At 40.1% G+C, this 19,297-nt stretch overlaps 1 protein-coding gene across 2 annotated transcripts in view; it reads right to left on the bottom strand.

The window, feature by feature from the left end:
• CORO1C (coronin 1C) overlaps window positions 1-19,297 on the bottom strand; it is a 76,350-nt gene that overhangs the window by 48,333 nt on the left and 8,720 nt on the right. The window contains exon 2 of one of the 2 annotated variants that reach the window (XM_040443653.1): window positions 602-801. The exons of the other annotated variant lie outside the window; for it this stretch is intronic. Coding sequence (XP_040299587.1) covers window positions 602-796 — 195 coding nt within the window. The 5' untranslated portion in view covers window positions 797-801. The remainder of the gene's footprint in view (window positions 1-601; window positions 802-19,297) is intronic. 2 annotated transcript variants of the gene reach the window in all.

The raw sequence follows: 19,297 nt of genomic DNA, 5'->3' as shown, positions 1-19,297 counted from the left end.
CAGGAGACCAGGAAGTGGGGTAAGGTTGAAGGTTACACGTAACAGCTTTCAGTAAAGACCCTTTATTTCTACCACTTATTTGCACTGCTTAGATTCTATGCTAAAACTCAGTCTTGTCCAGACTTGAAACCTGCACTGTTTGGGGACATTTTCTTAAGCTCTCATTCCACTTATCATTCAAAACACCAAAAAGTCTCAAAACTGATCACTCACTACACCGGAGGAGGAGGAGGAGGAAGATTAACTTACAAATTTCTGCTCCTCTTAAAAACTGCACTTTTGAGAAAAACTCCCGTGAGAAGAGGATTATTAACAAAATCATAAGATGCCTGTGCCTGCCCATGCTCACAGCATCATTATAATCTCTTATCCACAGCAGCCACACCCAGAACAGAGTTCACCATTCTGTTTAATGATTCTCTGTTAGAAAAAACTGATGGGATCAGTAAAGTGTGGAACTGAGTGTCAATTACATTGGAGCCTAACGGTCTCCGCAAGCACACAAGTCTTAGTGAACTATCAATCCCCAAAGTCAATCTATGACAGAATAAATCGAGATTACCAGAGGGTGTCTCAGAGAATGGAAAGTCAGATTACTTACCTTGTGCAGAGGGAGCACAAGGAACGCCCCGCCCCCACTCGCTTCTATGATTATGGCAACAAATCGGGGATTGACAGCGCAAAAGGAACTATCCCAGGTCACTCGAGAAACCCGGATGTCATCGTAACACTGGTCATTTTTCACCGCTTGTCCAAATACATGCCGAAACTTGCTCTGTCGTACCACTCGCCTCATTGTGTCTGTAGAAGAGCAAAAATTATGTTAAAATTATGCACCTACCTGAAAGCTTTATTTTTACAAATGAGAAACTCCGAGAAAAAAAAAAAAGCGAACGAAAGAAAGGAAGAAAGAAATCAGAATGATATGGCATTTTGTCTGCTCTCCTAAAAAGTAGCCAAATGGCAAATACGAATTTCCTTCAGCAGCACATACCCAGAGAAAACTGCAAAATGCGTCAGGGAAAGAACTACAAAGAAATGAAAAATTCCTAATTCAAGATCCAGAAACAGCTCATCAGTTTTAATTTCAGGACAAAGATCAAGGCAAAGAACGAAGGAAAATTAGCCTTTCAGGGTTGGGTGGGAATTGAAAGATAATTCACTCCAACCCTCCCCATTTATAGAAAAGGAAACTCCAGAGTGAAGTTATGTGGTGAATTTGAAGCTAAAGAAAAACCTCCAAAAGTTATGACGCTGTGGTTTTTTCCTCAGTCTGCCAAGGTAATTTTTCAGATTTTGAGCATTTTCCCCAGACACCAGCACTCCGCTGAGAGCCGTGCCTGCTTACGAGTGTTTCTACAAGACCAGCTATGTGTGGTGGCAAATTCAAGAGACGTAAGCAACCATCCTGGTCTTCAAGAGCCTTCCAATGTAGGAATAATAATCAGAGCAACTTACAACAGAACTCCTGGTGCCAAGTGCCAACAGGACTGTGACTAACACAGCAGATGGGTCAAAAGCCAGGTCTTAGAAAAGAGAAGCAAAGATTTAAATATAAAGTAGTGTAATGAAAGTGCTATTTAGGATGGCAGTAGCATATTAGACGAGGAGAAGCTACAGGCAGTAAACCAGGCCTGAGAAAGATCTGAGACGATCATGGCAGTAGGAGCCAGAGGAAAAGAATAATTCAGGGAGGAGAAACAAAACCAGGTTGGGTTTTCACGTCATTTCACCATAGCCATTTCACCACAGCCATTTCCCAAGTAACCAGGGGACCTGGGAAAGGGGAAGTGACACTGAGCTGGTGTTTCTGGGCTTCCTCAAGGGTCACTTCGGACTCCAAATTCCATCAGGTGTCCCAGAGACATGTGCACTGAAAGCTGCTTTATCACCAGGCCTCACCTGATCAAAGTTTCCTAGACTGCACCCAATATAATTTTCCTGTCTTGCTAATGCAAGACATTCTGTTCCTATTGGCTAGGATAGAAGGAGCCTGCAGAAAACATAAAAGGAAATGGAACATGGTCAAACCTGACAAGTCAGCTGAAAACCAGTACTCCTGACTGCTATGCACAGAGGAAGGTTAACACCTGTCCACTCGTGCCAAATGGGACACATGGTGGGCTGTTGCTAATTCCTTCCCTCTGACAACTCCCTTCCTCATGGCTCTGGGCCCACTGCTAAATGCAGAGGGAGATCATTTATATTTGCCAGAGACTCCTTCTACCCTTCCAAGGCATGTGCAAAAGTGGACTCTTTCCAAGCCTAGGGCATGTGGCTGGGCTGAGGCAACAAACACTTGGCAGGCAGCTGAGCACCCGTGTTCCTCAGCCCAGCTGTTGCCAGACCTTTCCAGCTGACGACCAGGACCATATATTTAGAGTATTTGGTAGAGGAGATGGCAACTTATTCGCTTCCACTTGGCCAGAGTCTGTCATTTGTGAAACAGTATGAGTAGTTCTCAAGCATGAATAGATAAGACAGCTTCTATGAGGTGGTGAAAACCACAAGAAAATCACATCCATACAAAAGTCAAGGTACAGCCAGCTGGTCTCAGGATCCACTTCCCTATACAACCATCTGTATAAGTTAGCAAAAGCTGGAATCTTCCCCACTATCTTCCAGCAAGTGTTTTGAAAGTAAGTTTACAGAAAAGAAAGGACTGTACCCGTTACCATATGTCAAAGAGGTATCGTTCATATACATATAAAGTTTTTACAAATTCAGAACATGAAAACCCCAACAGAAAAATTTACAAAGGACATGAAGAGGTAATTTACAAAAGAAATACAAATTGCATTTATCTCCACTCCTTCCTGAAATCCTAATAAAATGCTGTAAAGGAATAAAAGTAGGTGTAAACACCAAAGGCAAGAAAAAGGACACGGGAAAGCCTACAAAAAAGCAAACGTGGAGGCACCTGGCTGGCTCATTCGGTGCAGCATGCGACTCTTGATCTCAGGGTTGTGAAAATTCTAGCCCCGTGGTGGGTATAGAGATTACTTAAAAAAAATAAATCTTAGGGCGCCTAGGGGGCTCAGTCGGTTAAGCGTCCGACTTTGGCTCAGGTCATGATCTTGTGATCTGTGAGTTCGAGCCCCGCGTCGGGCTCTGTGCTGACAGCTCAGAGCCTGGAGCCTGCTTCATATTCTGTCTCCTTCTCTCTCTGCCCCTCCCCCGCCGCTTGTGCTCTCTTTCTGCCAGAAAAATAAATAAACGTTAAAAATTATTTTTTTAAAGTTCATTTATTTATTTTGAGAGAGAGAGCATGTATATGGGGGGAGGAGCAGAGAGAGAGAGAGGGAGAGAGAGAATCCCAAGCAGGCTCTACGATGCCAGCACAGAGCCTGACACAGCGCTCAGTCCCATGAACCATGAGACCATGACCTGAGCTGAAATCAGCAGTCAGACACTTAACCCACTGAGCCACCCAGGAGCCCCTAAAAAAAAAAAAAAAAATCTTAAAAAAAAAAATGTGACAGTGAAATCTAGGAAGACAGAAAGCTATCATGCATGTGTAATGGACTTAAGCATGAATGTTCTCTACTCAGCTGAGTGCCTCAGCGGGAGAATCTCACCAAAACGATGCCCGCCAAGGCCCACTGTGAAAACGCAGAGCACTCAGAAGAAAACTTGTACGCCTCTAAAGATAGGGATGTGGGATACGGCTGTGGAAAAAGTTGACTGAAAGTCTAAAATTAAGAGCAGCTAGACACCCTCCTCCAGCGCTGCACTACCAGGGGACTGCCCCACACCAGCCTCGGCAGAAGCCAGGCTTCGGGCCCTGGACACAACAACGCCCAGCACAGGTGTGAGCACAGTGTGAGCGGTACGACCGACAACCTGGTTCTGTGGAGTGGAGCCTCCAGCCCTTGTTCCGGGGACTCCCAGGCCCAGACGCCACCCACTCTGCTCTGCAGGAGACCAAATCTAACCTCCCTCCGTGAGTTCCACCACTCAACCAGCCCCGCCACCCACACAAGGCATCAGGTCAGCTTTTTGTGCCTCTTTTGAAATGTGAATGGACGTTTGAGGCCTTCCTCAAGGCCTTTAACTTAAAAAAGAGACGTTTTTTAAGTTAAAAACTATTTACTCAAATAGGCTAGATACCATCTAATCTCACTAACAATATGAATATTATATAAGCACATAAAGTGCTTTGGATATCCTTGTTGAAAAATATTATGCGACTCTGCTGGGTGACTGACATACTAAAATACCCTTAAAAGTCATTTCTGTATTACACGTAGTGACAACTTATTTTCATCCTAACCACGTGAAGTCAGAACAGAGCAGAGCGCTGGCTACATAGCAGAGCAGTGAGAAAAGACCGCGCTTCACGGCACAGTGCTGACTGAGCCCCGCATGTTCAAGTGGAACCTGAAGGGTAGTGTGCACCCATTCAGATCCAAGGTCCGACCTGATGTGGGCTCAGCTGTCCACATGTGGCACAGCTGCTTTTGCTGCACACAACAGAGGGAAGCAATTACGACGGCAGGCCCCAGAGTCAGACAGCCTTGTGAGTGAGAAGCACAGCTGTACCATTTACTTTCTGGCCCAGGTTCAGTAGGGCAAGTCACTGAATCTCCTTAGGTGGCAGATTCTCTATGTGAAAATGGGTATGAGATACATAAAACTGAAGTTATTACTAAATGGGCACTGGGTGTTGGGACTGTAGCAGAAGATTACCACGTTAAAGCACCTCGTATGGTTAGAGACACCTAACTAATTATGCAATAAATGTCAGCTATTGTTATCATCCTAGAACTTGACATAAAGTAATTTGGATTAAGATCCCAGTTTTCCCACTTACTAGCAAATTACTTAATTTGCCTTTCTGAGCTTCAGCTTCCTCTTCTATACACCGAAGGAATTGGTACTTGTAAGAGTTAAAAACAACATCTGACAAACCCAGGTCCAGATAGATGATTTCACCGCCAAAGCCTATCAAACATCTAAAGAATTAACACCAATTCTTCACAAATTCTTCCAAATAACAGAAGAGGAGGAAACACTTCCAAACTAATTTTAAGAGGCCGGTATTACTCTAATACCAAAATCAAAGACATCACAAGAAAACTACACCAATATGTCTTATGAATAGAGACACAAAAATCCTCACCAAAATACTAGCAGACCAAATCTAGCAACCTATAAAAAGGATTATACACCATGACCAAGTGGGACTTGTCCCAGGAGTGCAAAGTCAGGTCAACATCTGAAAATCAATTAGGGTAACATATATCAATCGAATAAAAACAAAACTTGTACAATCATCTCACGCAGATAAAGTACTTGACAAAATCCAACACTTTCATGATAAAAACACTCAAGAAACTAGGAATACAAGGAAACTTCCTCAAACTGATTAAAACAAAACAGAAACCCCACAGCTAGCACAATCCTCAATGATGAAAGAGGCTTTCTCTCTTGATCTCCAAGATCGAGAAGCAGATAAGGATGTCTGCTCTTGCCATTTTTATTCAGCAATGTGCTACAGGTTCTAGCCAGGGCAATTAGACAAGAAAAAGAAAGAAAAGGCATTCAAACTGAAAAGGAAGAAGTCAAACTATCTCTGAACATAGATGACATGATCTTACAACCCTAAGAAATCCACTAAAAAACTATGAGAATTAATAAGTTCAGCAAGGTTGCAGGATAAGAGATCAATACACAAAAATCAATTGTATTTCTATATAACTTTTTTTTCTTTTTAACGTTTATTTTTGAGACAGAGAGAGACAGAGCATGAACGGGGGAGGGTCAGAGGGAGACAGAGAATCTGAAACAGGCTCCAGGCTCTGAGCTTGTCAGCACAGAGCCCAACGCGGGGCTCAAACTCACGGACCGCGAGATCATGACTTGAGCCGAAGTTGGCTGCTTAACCGACTGAGCCACCCAGGCGCCCCTATATAACTCTTGATAAACCATCTGAAAATGAAATTAAGAACACAATTCCATTCACAGTAGTATTAAAAGAATACAAAACTTGGGAATAAACCCAACCAAGAAGGTGAAAGAAAGACTTGTACACTGAAAACTACAAGACACTGCTGAAAGAAATTAAAGAAGACCACAATTAAATGGAAAGATATCCAGTGTTGATGGATCAGAAGGTTTAACATTAAGATAGCAATATTCTGGGGCACCTGGCTGGCTCAACTGGTAGAGCATGTGACACTGGATCTCAGGGTCGTTACTTCAAGCCCCACAGTGGGTATGGAGCGTCCTTAAAAAAAAAAAAAAAAAAGACAGCAATACTCCCCAAGCTGATCTACAAGTTTACAGCAATCCCTTTCAGAATCTTAGCTGACTTCATAGAAATTAATAAACAGATTCCAAAATTCATATGGAACTGCAAAGGAAACCCCCCAAAAACAAAACCACCTTGAAAAAGAAGAACGAAATTAGGAAGATCGTATTTTTTTATTGCAAAACTTACTACAAAGCAATGAAAATCAAGACAAGGATGAACATACAGATCAATGGAACAAAATTCAAAGTCTAGAAATAAATTCATACATCTTTGGTCAAATGATTTTCAACGAGAGTGCCAAAATCATTCAATGGGGGAAAAATTGCCTTTTTAATGAAAGGTGCTGGGACCACTGGATAGCCACATACAAAAGAAGCCTGACCCTAACCCACACTATATAAAATAACTAACTCAAAATGGGTAAAGATATAACCCATAAGAGAATTAAAACTATGAAACTCTTAGAAAGAAACATAGAAGTAAATCTTCATGACCTTGGATCTGACAAGGGATTCTTAGACATGACACCACCAAAAGTACAAGCAACAAAATAAAAAGTAGATAAACTGGATCTTATCAAAATTAAAAACCTTTGGCTTCAAAAGATACCATCAAGAAAGGAAAGAGACAACCCATCAGAATGGGAGATTTTTGCAAATCATGTATCTGATAAGGCCTCTGTATCTAGAATATATAAAGAATTCCTACAATTCAGTAAGACACATAATCCAATTTAAAAGGGGGCAAATAACTTGAATAGATATTTTTCCAAAGAAGGTACACAAATGTCCAGTAAGCACATGAAAAGATGCTGGACATCATTAGTCACTGGGGAAACGTAAATCAAAACCACGAAGAAATACCACTTCATGCCCACTAAGATGGCTAGAATCAAAAAGTCAGAGAATAACTTGACAAGGATGAAGTGTTGATGTTGACAAGGATGCAGAGAAGTCAGAACACTCATACACTGCTAGCAGGAATATAAGATGGTGCTGTTGTTCTGGAAAGCAGTCTGGCAGTTCTTGAAATGATTAAACAGTGACCATATGACCCAGAAATCCACTCCTAGAAATACACCCCGAAGAATTAAAAAGAAGTATTCAAACAAATATTTGTACATGAATGTTCTTAGCAGCTTATTTCACAACAGCCAAAGGGTGGAAACCACCCACTGGTTGCATATCCATCAGACGAATGGGAAAACAAAATGTGATATACTCATACAATGAAATATTATTTGGCAATAAAAAGGAATGAAGTAGTAATACACGCTACAACTTGGATGAACCTTGAAAATATTATGCTGAGTAAAAAAGGCCAATCATAAAAGTCTACATATTATGATTCCATTCACATGAAAGTCCAGAATAGGCAAATTTACAGCTATAGAAAGTAAATCAGTGATTGCTGGGGAATGGGGGGGGGGGGGGCGGACAACAGGAGAATAAAAGGTTACAGTTAACAAGTATAGGGTTTCATTCTGAGGCGATGAAAATGTTCTAAAATTGACTGTGGTGATAGTTGCACATATTTGTAAATATGTTTTCTAAAAACCATTGAGCTGTATGCTCTAAATGGGTGAACTGTATGGTGTGTGAATTACAGGTGACCCCTGAACAACATGGGTTCAAACTGTACAGGTCCACTTGCAGATGTTTTTCAATAAACACTGTACAGGACCGTAAATGTATTTTCTCTTCCTTAAATTTTTCTTAACACTTTCTTTTCTCTAGCTCACTCTATTATAAGAATACAGTATATAATACATGTAATACAAAATATGTGCTAATCCACTGTATATGTTATCGGTATAGCTCTCAGTCAACAGTAGGCTGTTAGTAAAGTTTTGGGGGAGTCAAAAGTCATGTACAGATTTTTAAGTTTATTTATTTGGGGGGGGGGAGAAGATATGAGTGGGGGAGGGGGAGAGGGAAAGGGAAAGAGAGAATCCCAAGCAGGCTCACAGAGCCCGATGCGGGGCTCGATCTCACGAACTGTGAGATCATGACCTGAGCTGAAATCAAGAGTCGGACGCTTAACAGACTGAGCCACCTGGATGCCCCGAAAGTTACTGTGAGTTTTGACTGCACAGGGGGTCAGTTTCCCTAACCTCCATGTTGTTCAAGGGTCAACAGTATATTTCAACAAACCGGTTTTTTAAAATGTCTGCAAAGTACCTAGTACAGAATCTGAAGCATAGTAAGCACTATCCAATGAATGTCAGCAATTATTATTTAAGAGCTCCCTAATAGGTTTCTCTACCTGAAAAGATCCAAATCAATTCCCTACTGATTACGGGCCAAGAGTATAATTTTCACATAAGAGAACTAGCATCAGTTATCAAGGACCCTTCACAAAATTTATGTTCTCCTACCTCAGCATGGTATTTACTACACTTCAATTTTCCCCTTAAAGGAAAAAATATGATCTATCTCAAATAGAAAAACCCTCCTCTCAAGAGAAGCTGCTTGCATGATGAAATGGCATTAGTGTTTGACTGTTCTTGTTTTTTTTTTTTTACGTGCTCAGCCATAAATTTCCAAATTGAAATGTATTATCCAACCTTAGTTCTTTTAATAATCTTGTCCCAAATTATAGAACTGAAGTGTCCCCCAGTACTAAGGTACTTTATAAAGAAATCTAATGCTCAATTATAGTAAAAAGAGTAAATGAAAAATCCTGAACTAATACAACAGACACAAAGTCCAAAGAAATACTAGGTATAATTTTAAATGTCTTGTCAGAGTTGGCCCCTGGAGAAGTCACCTGTTCATTAGGTCTCTCGAGTACAAATTCTTAAAAATGCGTAGGGCTCTTTCTTTGTAATTGTAGGACTGTCACAGCAGTGGAGAAGATGTAGCAATAAGTCATTCATTAAGCAAATCAAAGAACTGTTCACAAATTTCAAAATAAATTGACTTTAGATGTGAGAAAAAGCAACGTGGTTTTTAATTTCCACCAAGTGTAAAATTACAAACCTTATCTAAGGCTTTATAATATGAAAGTTTATCATTCTACCCATATTTCTAGTAAGACTGGGACTATCCTAAGATGGTTTTCATTATAAAAAAAAACTGAGGTCCTTGAAAGATAATGTGAGAACAGGTTGAGAGCATAGGCTCAACTATGAAATGTCCTCTCTGGGGTTTAGCTGAAACTCTACTTTAGAAACATGGGGAGTCATCTCCTCTGCCCAAATCCCCAGGTAATACTGAACGCCAGAAAAAAGGATTAAGAGTTAGGTCTTGACTGTCCAGAGACTATCATAATAAATTTATTTTTTTAAAGTTCTTTACCTTTTCTGTGGTCACCATGCTGTAAATTACAGCCCCAAGACTTATGTATCTGAACATTCAAAGTCTGTACCTTTTGATCGCCTTCACACATTTCATCCACCTCACTCCCCCCACTTCTGGCAATCACTGTTCTGTTTCTATGAGTTCTGCTTTGGCTTTTTTAAAAAACGTAAGTGATATCATGCAGTACTTGTCTTTGTCTGACTTATTTCACTTAGCATAATGCCCTCTAGATCCATCCATGTTGCCACAGATGGTATAATTTCCTTCTTTTTTATGGCTGAATAATATTCTAACATATGTATTCTATATACATACATATACATTTATATCTATACATATGCAATACATACACACGTACCACATTTTCTTTATCGATTCATCTGTTGATTGCACACTTAGATTGTTTCCAAATCTTGGCTATTGTAAATAATGCTACAATGAACGTGGGAGTGCATATATACCTTTTCAAGATAAAGATTTCATTTCCTTTGGATAAATACCCAGGAGTGGAATTGCCAGGCCATAAGGTAATTCTACTTTTAATTTTTTGAGGAACCTCCATAATGGATGCACAGATTTACATTCCATTTGCTTTCCATAATGGCTGCACAAATTTATATTTCCACAAAGATTTCTAAACAGTAGATAATATACTTCTGTTTTCGCTTCAAATAAAAATCTAAAAGCTGACTACTGACATTCACAATACCTAACAGTTCATCTACGGAAACAAAAAAACAATTAAAATTTTCTTCACATGTTGGGTGATCATCTTAACCAAGAACAAGCTGTTAAAAATAAGGTCTATCTCTATGGGTTAAGGGCTTATTTTATTTTTTAAAGATTTTATTTTTACGTAATCTCTATACCCAATGTGGGGTGTGAACTCACAATTCCAAGATCAAGAGTCACATGCTCTACCAAATGAGCCAGCCAGGCACCCCAGATAAGTTGTCAGAGGAAAGTTTGCTAAAAATCACTCTCAGAATAAAACTTCCATCTTACGGTCAGTTGATAATCCCCAACCTCGAGGAGAGTGTAAGAAGTCTTATGGTGCTGCCAGGTTATACATAGAAAATTTATTTCATAGGTCATACAAGAAATGTGTTGGATGTGAGGAGGAAAAAATGTAGACAAGACAGGGTGTTTATACTGTAATGGTACCAAATAAAATACACTCAAAACACCTGAGTAAATGTTACTACATTTTCTCTATTCTCTGTCTACTTCCATCAATCTCATAAAAAAATGACCACAATTTTGACATTTTCCTGTTTATTGAGAAGTTATCTGTTTAAAGATTCCAGCAGATGTATTTCTACGGTTCATATAAAAGGAAACACATCCTGCTAGGAACACATACAGGAAAACCCCTACTAGTAGCAAAATCCTGCCCAGCACATTTGCTGAGACTGTTCCAGAGCATCAATTACTCAAGGGCTCACAAAATGTTCCCTAGCCAGCAGCAACCACAGGAAGACTCCAGAATGTCCCAACAGGGAAAGAACATGTTCCCTCTAAGTTGTTGCTTTTATGGCAGGCACTTTTTAATGTGGGAGAAATAGGATGCATTATTTAATAGAAAATGCCAAGTGAGACAGCGGATGAGGAAACAAATGTCTGAAAACCAGCTATTTAAATGGCAATACCAACAGTTAAAATTGCTTTTAAGAAGCTGGAAATGGAACATGTAAGCCTACGTAAAATACACATTTAAAGAGAGCAGACACCCAAAGCAAATATGGGAGGTGCTCTGATTAAATACAAAAATTCAACATTCATCAATTCTGGATAGGAGATGGCTCAGCTCTTTTGAATTTTCTTAAAACAAAATCTACAAGTGACATTCGAATTCATCCAACAAATAATTCTCATTGCATCCAGTCCCTTAATTAACAGATTCATATGTGACACGCTCCAAGGAAAAAATATATGTAATTTGCCTCCTTTAATAGAAGCTGTTTTAACAAGGAAGAAATTCTAGGACCACATGCAACGTTTCTTACAAAGCACAACAGACCTCACACACAGCAGCTATGGCTAAAAGAGATCTGGACTCCACTAATGACAATGAGGTGCTGGAAAAGAATGGTTTTTTTCTAGAAAAACTGCTGACCATTTATGACAACTGACTGCAAGCATGGAACAGCCTTGATGTTGGTTCAATCTGTCATGACATGGAGAACAGTAAGAACAAAGCAGGAAAATTCATCCTCATTACAGCCTCCCAAATAGTTCTATCCCATCATCGTTATCCATCCAGGTCATAGGCAAAATGCCAAGTAATCAGGCATCAATTACAAAGGCACTTTGTTTTGATCCAATAACCCATTATCATTTTAGTTTTTAAATGTTTCCAGGAACAACAACAACAACCAAAACAAACAAACAAACAAATAAAAAACACCCCACAAGTAAGATCCACCAAGAAGCATCCAGGCTCAGTCCTCACAGAAGCCGGGAGTGGAAAAGGTTCCAAAGCTCATCAATTCCAGGCCCTTCATTTTCAGTGCGGAAACATTATGTGACTTGTCCAAAGATAAGACTTCTGGAAAGACACAATGACCTTGCACCACAAAGTACAGGGCAGTTCAACTTTCCGTCCCCTGAACTTTCATACTTTTTCAATGATAAACTCCCCCTCATACATACAATTTGGCTTTCCCACGTCAGCCTGTAATGCCACTCAGCGCTCTCACTGGGCTGTTGCCTCAGCAGTTCAGGGTTCCACTAGGCCTGTTTGTGCAATTTTTAAACATGAAATTACATTTTGCTCACATTTTATAAAATATAGAAACTGGCTGTAAACATCCAAATACAGAGAAACCAAAGAGAGCATTAAGTATGCCAAAGGAGGCAAATCTTTACTTCTGACTGAAAACCCTTAGGCTTAGTGCCAGAGGACTATGTACTCAATTGTCCAAGAGAACAGCACGAAAGGACATGCATAAAAAGCCAGAAATCTATATATCAAGGACAATTTCTGAAAGGTGAGGAATAACGAATCGGTTTATATTTTTTAAAGCTTTCTAAGAAAACAATTCTTACTTTTACATTTCGCAATTTTGTACCAATTTAAGAACTTGTTATAGAGAAAAGCTGAGGACAACGGATGGTGACTTAAAGGCTCACTGATGATTTGGACTAGAACGGGAAACTATGAAAACGACTGCTAAAAATGAAGTCGGACAAGATATGAAATGAGCTACAGAACATAAATCAAATCACCACAATACACATTTCAAATATCTTATGATTTTACGTCAACTACACCTCCTAAAGCCAAAATGTAATAAAAGCAATGAAATCAGCATATGGGGGCTCCTGGGTGGCTCAGTCGGTTGGGCGTCCGACTTCGGCTCAGGCCATGATCTCACAGCTCATGAGTTCAAGCCCCGCGTGGGGCTCTGTGCTGACAGCTCGGAGCCTGGAGCCTGCTTCGGATTCTGTGTCTCCCTCTTTCTCTGCTCCTCCCCTACTCACACTCTGTGTCTCTCTCAAAAGTAAATAAACATTTAAAAATAAAAATAAAAAAAAGAAAGAAATCAGCATATGAACAGCAAAATAGCAACATATAAAGATCCTAAATGCAAAAAATATGAAAATCTTCAAATTCTCTCACATTTGTATTAAAGAGACCCTTTATCAACTAAAAGATGCCCTAACAGGGCCTGTAACTCGCTTAAAATATAACAATAATGACATACATGACAGAAATTTTACAGTTACTAAAACATGAGATTGTGAGGTTTTAGAGGTCATCTCTCACTCTTCAATGACAGAAATATATTTTTTTATTGCACTATCAGAATAAGAGCAGATTTTTCCTACAATAATATGCAAGCATGACATGTTTACTATCCCTCACATTCTTCCAATTTGCTGCTTATCGCCAAATCTTCAGAAACACAACCACCTCTACCCATCCCCGGAGCTTTGGAAAAGAATTGTGTAAGAAATCTCCATCACAGAGGCTCTACCTGCCCAGAGAACACTGTGGATCCGACTTGGGGACTGCACCCCAAGAGACTAGTCTCAGAAGATGAACTCTGCCTCTTCTCATCAAAGAGCCAAATTAATCCCAAGAGTCTTCGTATCAACTACAGAACTTTTACAGACGTGACTGACCCAGCAATCCCACTTAAAAATTAATGATGAATGTGTTTCCAAATAGTCTTTCTATACCAATGACCTACTTCTCTTATTAACAACTGCTAAAAAGCACACTGTGTATGACTGTTCAAACTCACTAAGTCTGTTTCCACCACTTAGTCAGATGGTGTTATTCTTGGAATGAAATGTTAATAATTCTTTGCCAATATACTTGTACCAGGAAATGAAATTACCGGACTCCCAGATCTTTTGAGGGTTTTTTAAAGGCATTTTTATGAAGACCCTCAAAAGGCTAGAGTCACAGGAGAAACTACCAATGTCAAAAACAAAGTAATCACCTCCCACTGAAGAATTTCAGTCTTCCCTTTTTAATGCCCTGTACCCTGGGCTGTGACTAAACATACACACCTGACGAATGTTTCAAGGGAACAGTGAGGTAGAGTAGGAAAACTGTGGCTTAGATGCAAGATGCGAGTTTATCCTGACACAGTCACTTAGCCACTAAATCATTTCTGGTCCTACGGTTGCTGGTTTCTTCATCTATAAAATGGACAAGTAAAATAAGTTATTATTCTATGGTCCTATTTTAACCTGAAGCCTACAAGTCAATACGAAGCACTTGTTTCACTGGGATCCAGTCCACACGCCCCCGATAAAAGGCACACAATTCACTGAGAACTCAATTAGTTTTTACAACTCACAGGGGTATACGTACAACGCGTACCCTCAACTGTGAATGCTGAGCAGGTCTCTAGTCCTAGTCGTTCATCATTCATTTATTCCACAAATATTTATTGAGCTTTGTCATGTGCTTGGCATCATGACAGACACGGCAGACGTGGTGGTGAGCAAGGATGGAGGCCTGGCCCGAGCTCTCATGCAGCTCACAATCTGCTGGAGGAGGACACATCATAATCAAATATTCCCACTGACATTAATGTGCTGCTATGGCAAATACTGGGATGCAGTGCGCACAGAAGGACAGAAGGAGTCAACAACCAGGGCAAAGAACCACCTCTTACTAGTAACTCCAAAGAGCCTTCTCTTTACAAGTAGTGTATTTGAAAAGAGAAAAAAAAGTAGAGAAAAAATTTCAATCACTTATTGTACCTTTTCAGACTGATAACTGGATTCATGGGTTTAAAATTAAGGTACTCCATCCACAGACGTGCCCAGAGCTTGAAGGTAAACATACTGAGCACACAATTTCAAAATTAAACTAACAACTAACACTCTTTAAATCTAAATCTCCCTGTCTCCAGAATGTTCAGACATCCTATAGAAATAGGAAAGTATACCTCTTAAAATCTTACTACACCTCAGGGCAAAACATTTTGTCTGATCCTTTTTGGTAAAAAAATACAAACTACTGGGGTACCTGGGTGGCTCAGCTGGTTAAGCGTCTGACTTTTGATTTCGGCTCCAGTCATGATCTTGTGGTTTGTGGGTTCGAGCCCCACATCAGTCTCGGTGCTGACAGTGAGGAGCCTGCTTAGGATTCTCTTGTCTCCTTCTCTCTCTGCCCTTCCCCTGCCCCCTCTGTCAAAATAAATAAACTTTAAAAAATTACAAATTACTTCCTTATCAGCACACCTCTCTTCAAAAGGAGCAGGGGCAAAGACTCCCACAGCATATCAGTATCTACAACACAATACAAGAAACTAAAGACTGAAAATCCACTGGGGAAAATATAGTTAAAATATAGTTACTACAAATAACTACTTTGCCACCACCCACTACCTTCCGAAGGTCTCCATTCTTCAGGTAAAAACATCATACATTCCATTTCACCAACAAAATGAAAAAACCTCCAGGGAAGTGAGAAAAACAAATAAGGCCCTCTTTAGGGAAGAAATAGTTCAGCTAAGTATTTTGGGAGTGAATATTCCATAGCTTTTAGTAGCCTTGGTTAACAAAACTAACACAACCCCTCCCCGCCAAAATCTACCTTCCTTCCAAACTGTATGAAGACTTGAAAAGAAAATCACAGTCCATTTTTTATGTTAAATTAGACTATAACTAAAAGACAAATTTTATATGCCTTAAAAGAAAGTACGAAGAATCCTCTTTAAAGCACTGTGATTAGGAAACTAGCAGAAAGATCAAGGGGCTTCCCATCCTTAATACTCTCTTAAAAGACTGCATTTATAGCAAACAGACAAGCAGAAAAACTACATTTATAATTTAGTAACCTCTAAAAACTGCCAGAAATACACACATATACCACACGCAAAAACAATTACAAAACAATTCTTTTTTTTTTCTCTATGACCACTGTGGGGCTTGAACTCATGACCACGAGAACAAGAGTCCCATGCTCTACTGACTGAGCCAGCCAGGGGTCCCTACGAAACAATTCTTATGATCTGTTATCACAATTACAATGTTTTTTGTGATCGCTCATCACTAATATGATATAAACCAAAACCTATAGTTTTTGAAATTTTAATACTGCACCAATGAACCCCCAAATGATTCAACAGTTGGAATGGTATACAATTTGCCCGATTTTAATTTGGCCATTTCTTGTCAATTTCTCAAGTCAAATGAATCCAAACGTATTAAAACCTTGGAGCTCCAGGAGCCACTGAAATGAGCTTAGATGCATCAGGTGATTTCTCTGGGGCTGGCCTGGAGGCCCCTCAGGGGCCACCGTGGGCACTCGACAGTCAGTCAACATGTTGAAGGTTAAGAAACTTAAGAGAAGAACGACAGGAAAGACAAACTCGGTTTTTTTTCCATGGCTACCTTAACTTTAAATCTTCATCTTGATACAAATAATGGTTCTTCTCATATGTATTTTGACAAAAACTCACAAAATGAAAGCATACTTCCACTCTGATGTTACTTCAATTGTTTCTAAAGTCAAAGTTGCTAACCAGACTACAAAACAAAGACCTAAAAACCCCATGCTACCAATATTTTCAACTTATTCAAGAACTAGGGTAAATTTGCAATGGTGTACCCATAGGTAATGTAACTCTTCTTTTTCATCAGAATTCATGCTTTAAATAAATAACTCCAAAATGTGCTTTACAAATAAAACACGTTTCAATAATTAAATGTGTACATATACACCACGTACTGCTTACAGTATTTATAATAAAAATTATAGGGTTAGATTATAAGATAATTTAATAAACAAATGTTTACAATCAGCAATCCTTCTACACCATAGAAAACATCCCCATCAGGACGCCTGGGTGGCTTGGTGGGTTGAATGTCTTGACTTTGGCTCAGGTCATGATGTTGGGTTCATGAGTTGGGGCTCCACATCAGGCATGCTGCTGTCAGCGCAGAGCTCACTTCAGATCCTCTTTCCCCCTCTCTCCTTGTCCCTCCTCCACTTGTGCTCACTCTCTCTCTCTCAAAAATAAACATTAAAAAAAGCAAAAGAAAACGTCTCCTTCATTACTTTCATCTTCTAGTAAAATGGAAAGGAAGACTGAAAATCTCTATCACAAGTGTATCACATAAAACTGAAACTCAATTATTCAACTAACATTTATTGAGCACCTACTGTGTCTCAGGCAACATCCTGGGAAAGGGAGGCACAGAAAATGTAAGACGTTCTCTGCCTTCAAGGAACATGGAATATGGTGGTATTAGTGTTCACTTTCACAAACTGAAAATTAATAATTCCACACGGATATTTATTTTTACTTATTTATTTAATGTTTTTACTTATTTTTTGAGACACAGAGAGACAGAGCACAAGCAGGGGAGGGGCAGAGAGAGAGGGAGACACAGAATCCGAAGCAGGCTCCAGACTCTGAGCTGTCAGCACAGAGCCTGACATGGGGCTCGAACTCACGGACTGTGAGATCATGACCTGAGCTGAAGTCGGACGCCTAACCAACTGAGCCATCCAGGTGCCCCCAGATATTTATTTTTAAATTTATATCCATTTAACCCAAAATACAATTCACAGTAGTAGAGAAACATTAACATTAGTGACACCCACAAATTATATTTTCATCTACCTTTGTAACTCCCCATCTAAACTCTATTTGCATTTTACCTAAATGTGCTGTATAAAAGTATACTCTATTATGACTTCCCACAATCCAGGCCATCTTCTCTATCTACCTTACACTATTCCTCCTCTCTTACACCTGTTCCAAACCAGCCAAGTGCTATTTTGCACACCCTCGGGCAGGACCTGAACCCTGTGTCCCATAGATACTGACCCTCCAATATCTTGCCCTCTCAACTCCCGGAGAGCTCAGTCCCCACACAGAATTCGGTATTAAGAATTATACACTCAAGGGGTGCCTGGCTGGCTCTGTCAGTAAAGCATGCAACTCCTCATCTCGGGCTTGTGAGTTTGAGCTGCACATTAAGCATAGAGACTACTTTTAAAAAGTTTACAAGGAAATGGAAATATAGAGAGATCAATGCCTAGCTCTAGCCAGTATAAGCCAATCCAATTTACAGCCATTACCCTGCCCTGATCCCCTTTTCAAAGGTCAAAGCAACCAAGTCAGTGCTAAAACCTAAGACCCTTTCAAGAGTGGTTCCAAATGGAAAAAAAAAAAAAAAAGGGGGGGGGGATCACGAGTATTTCGGGAAGGGGGGGCACGAAAAGCTAAAAAAACACAAAACTCACCAGATTGACTGTTTTAGAGGTAACAGGAAGAACCTTTCAAAAGCGGGCAGGGCTTCTTCCTGATTGCAGGTACCGGGGCCAGCCTCTACACGGGCCATGCCTGATCCCACATGCATCAGTTCAACTTTCCCCTCCAAACCTTGTTACGCTGACCGAATGCCACAATTTCAGAGAGATGATTTATCACAAGGAATCTCCTTTTTAAAAATATTAGTACTGTACCCCGGAAAGGGTTGAGGGATGTGAGAAAAATAATATAATGAAAGCCCTTTGTCACCCTGGCACTGATCAACAGTGGTAGTCTAGTTGTAACTGTGGCCACCCAGGAACACATTAGTGAAAATGCATTTGAATCATTTGCTTTACTACTGCTTAAAGGAGATCAGCTTAAACAGGGGAGAAGTTTCAAATTAAGAAAGATGGATGAAGCACACAGAGGACTGCTGGGGCAAGAGGCCACTAGATGTCAACACAGGCTGGTGGGGGAAGAACATGGCTCCTTCCTTCTTTTTCACATGACTCCCAGCTCCCAAGATCTAGGATTCCACTATCACCATTAAGAGTTTAAAACCCTGGGGCGCCTGGGTGGCTCAGTCAGTTAAAGCATCTGACTCTTGATTTGGGCTCAGGTCATGATCTCATGGTTCGTGAGTCTGAGCCCCACATCGGGCTCTGCGTTGACAGTGTGGAGCCTGCCTGGGATTCTCCCTCTCTCCCTCTCTTTCTGTCTCTCTCTCTCTCTCTAACAATTAAACTTTAAAAAAAAAACAAAACAAAAAACAAAAAGAGTTGAAAACCCTGTGCTATGAATTAAACAGAATTCTTCAGTCTAGGCTGGAAACTTACCCACCACTTATAATACTGACTCCATACCAAAATGCCATGCCATCTGAGTTCCAAATAACTGAGTTCAACTTTGGAACACAATCCAGTTCTGGGTTGAGGACTGAATGTATACAGCGCCTACAAAACAGAAACTGCAGCTGGGCTCTCCACAGTTTTAGAAAACCGTGCGGT

Source organism: Herpailurus yagouaroundi, unplaced genomic scaffold (genome assembly GCF_014898765.1).
Source record: "Herpailurus yagouaroundi ecotype Mexico unplaced genomic scaffold, PumYag 191, whole genome shotgun sequence".
NCBI classification, from domain to species: Eukaryota; Metazoa; Chordata; class Mammalia; order Carnivora; family Felidae; genus Herpailurus; species Herpailurus yagouaroundi.
This window is presented reverse-complemented; position numbering and strand designations above follow the sequence as displayed.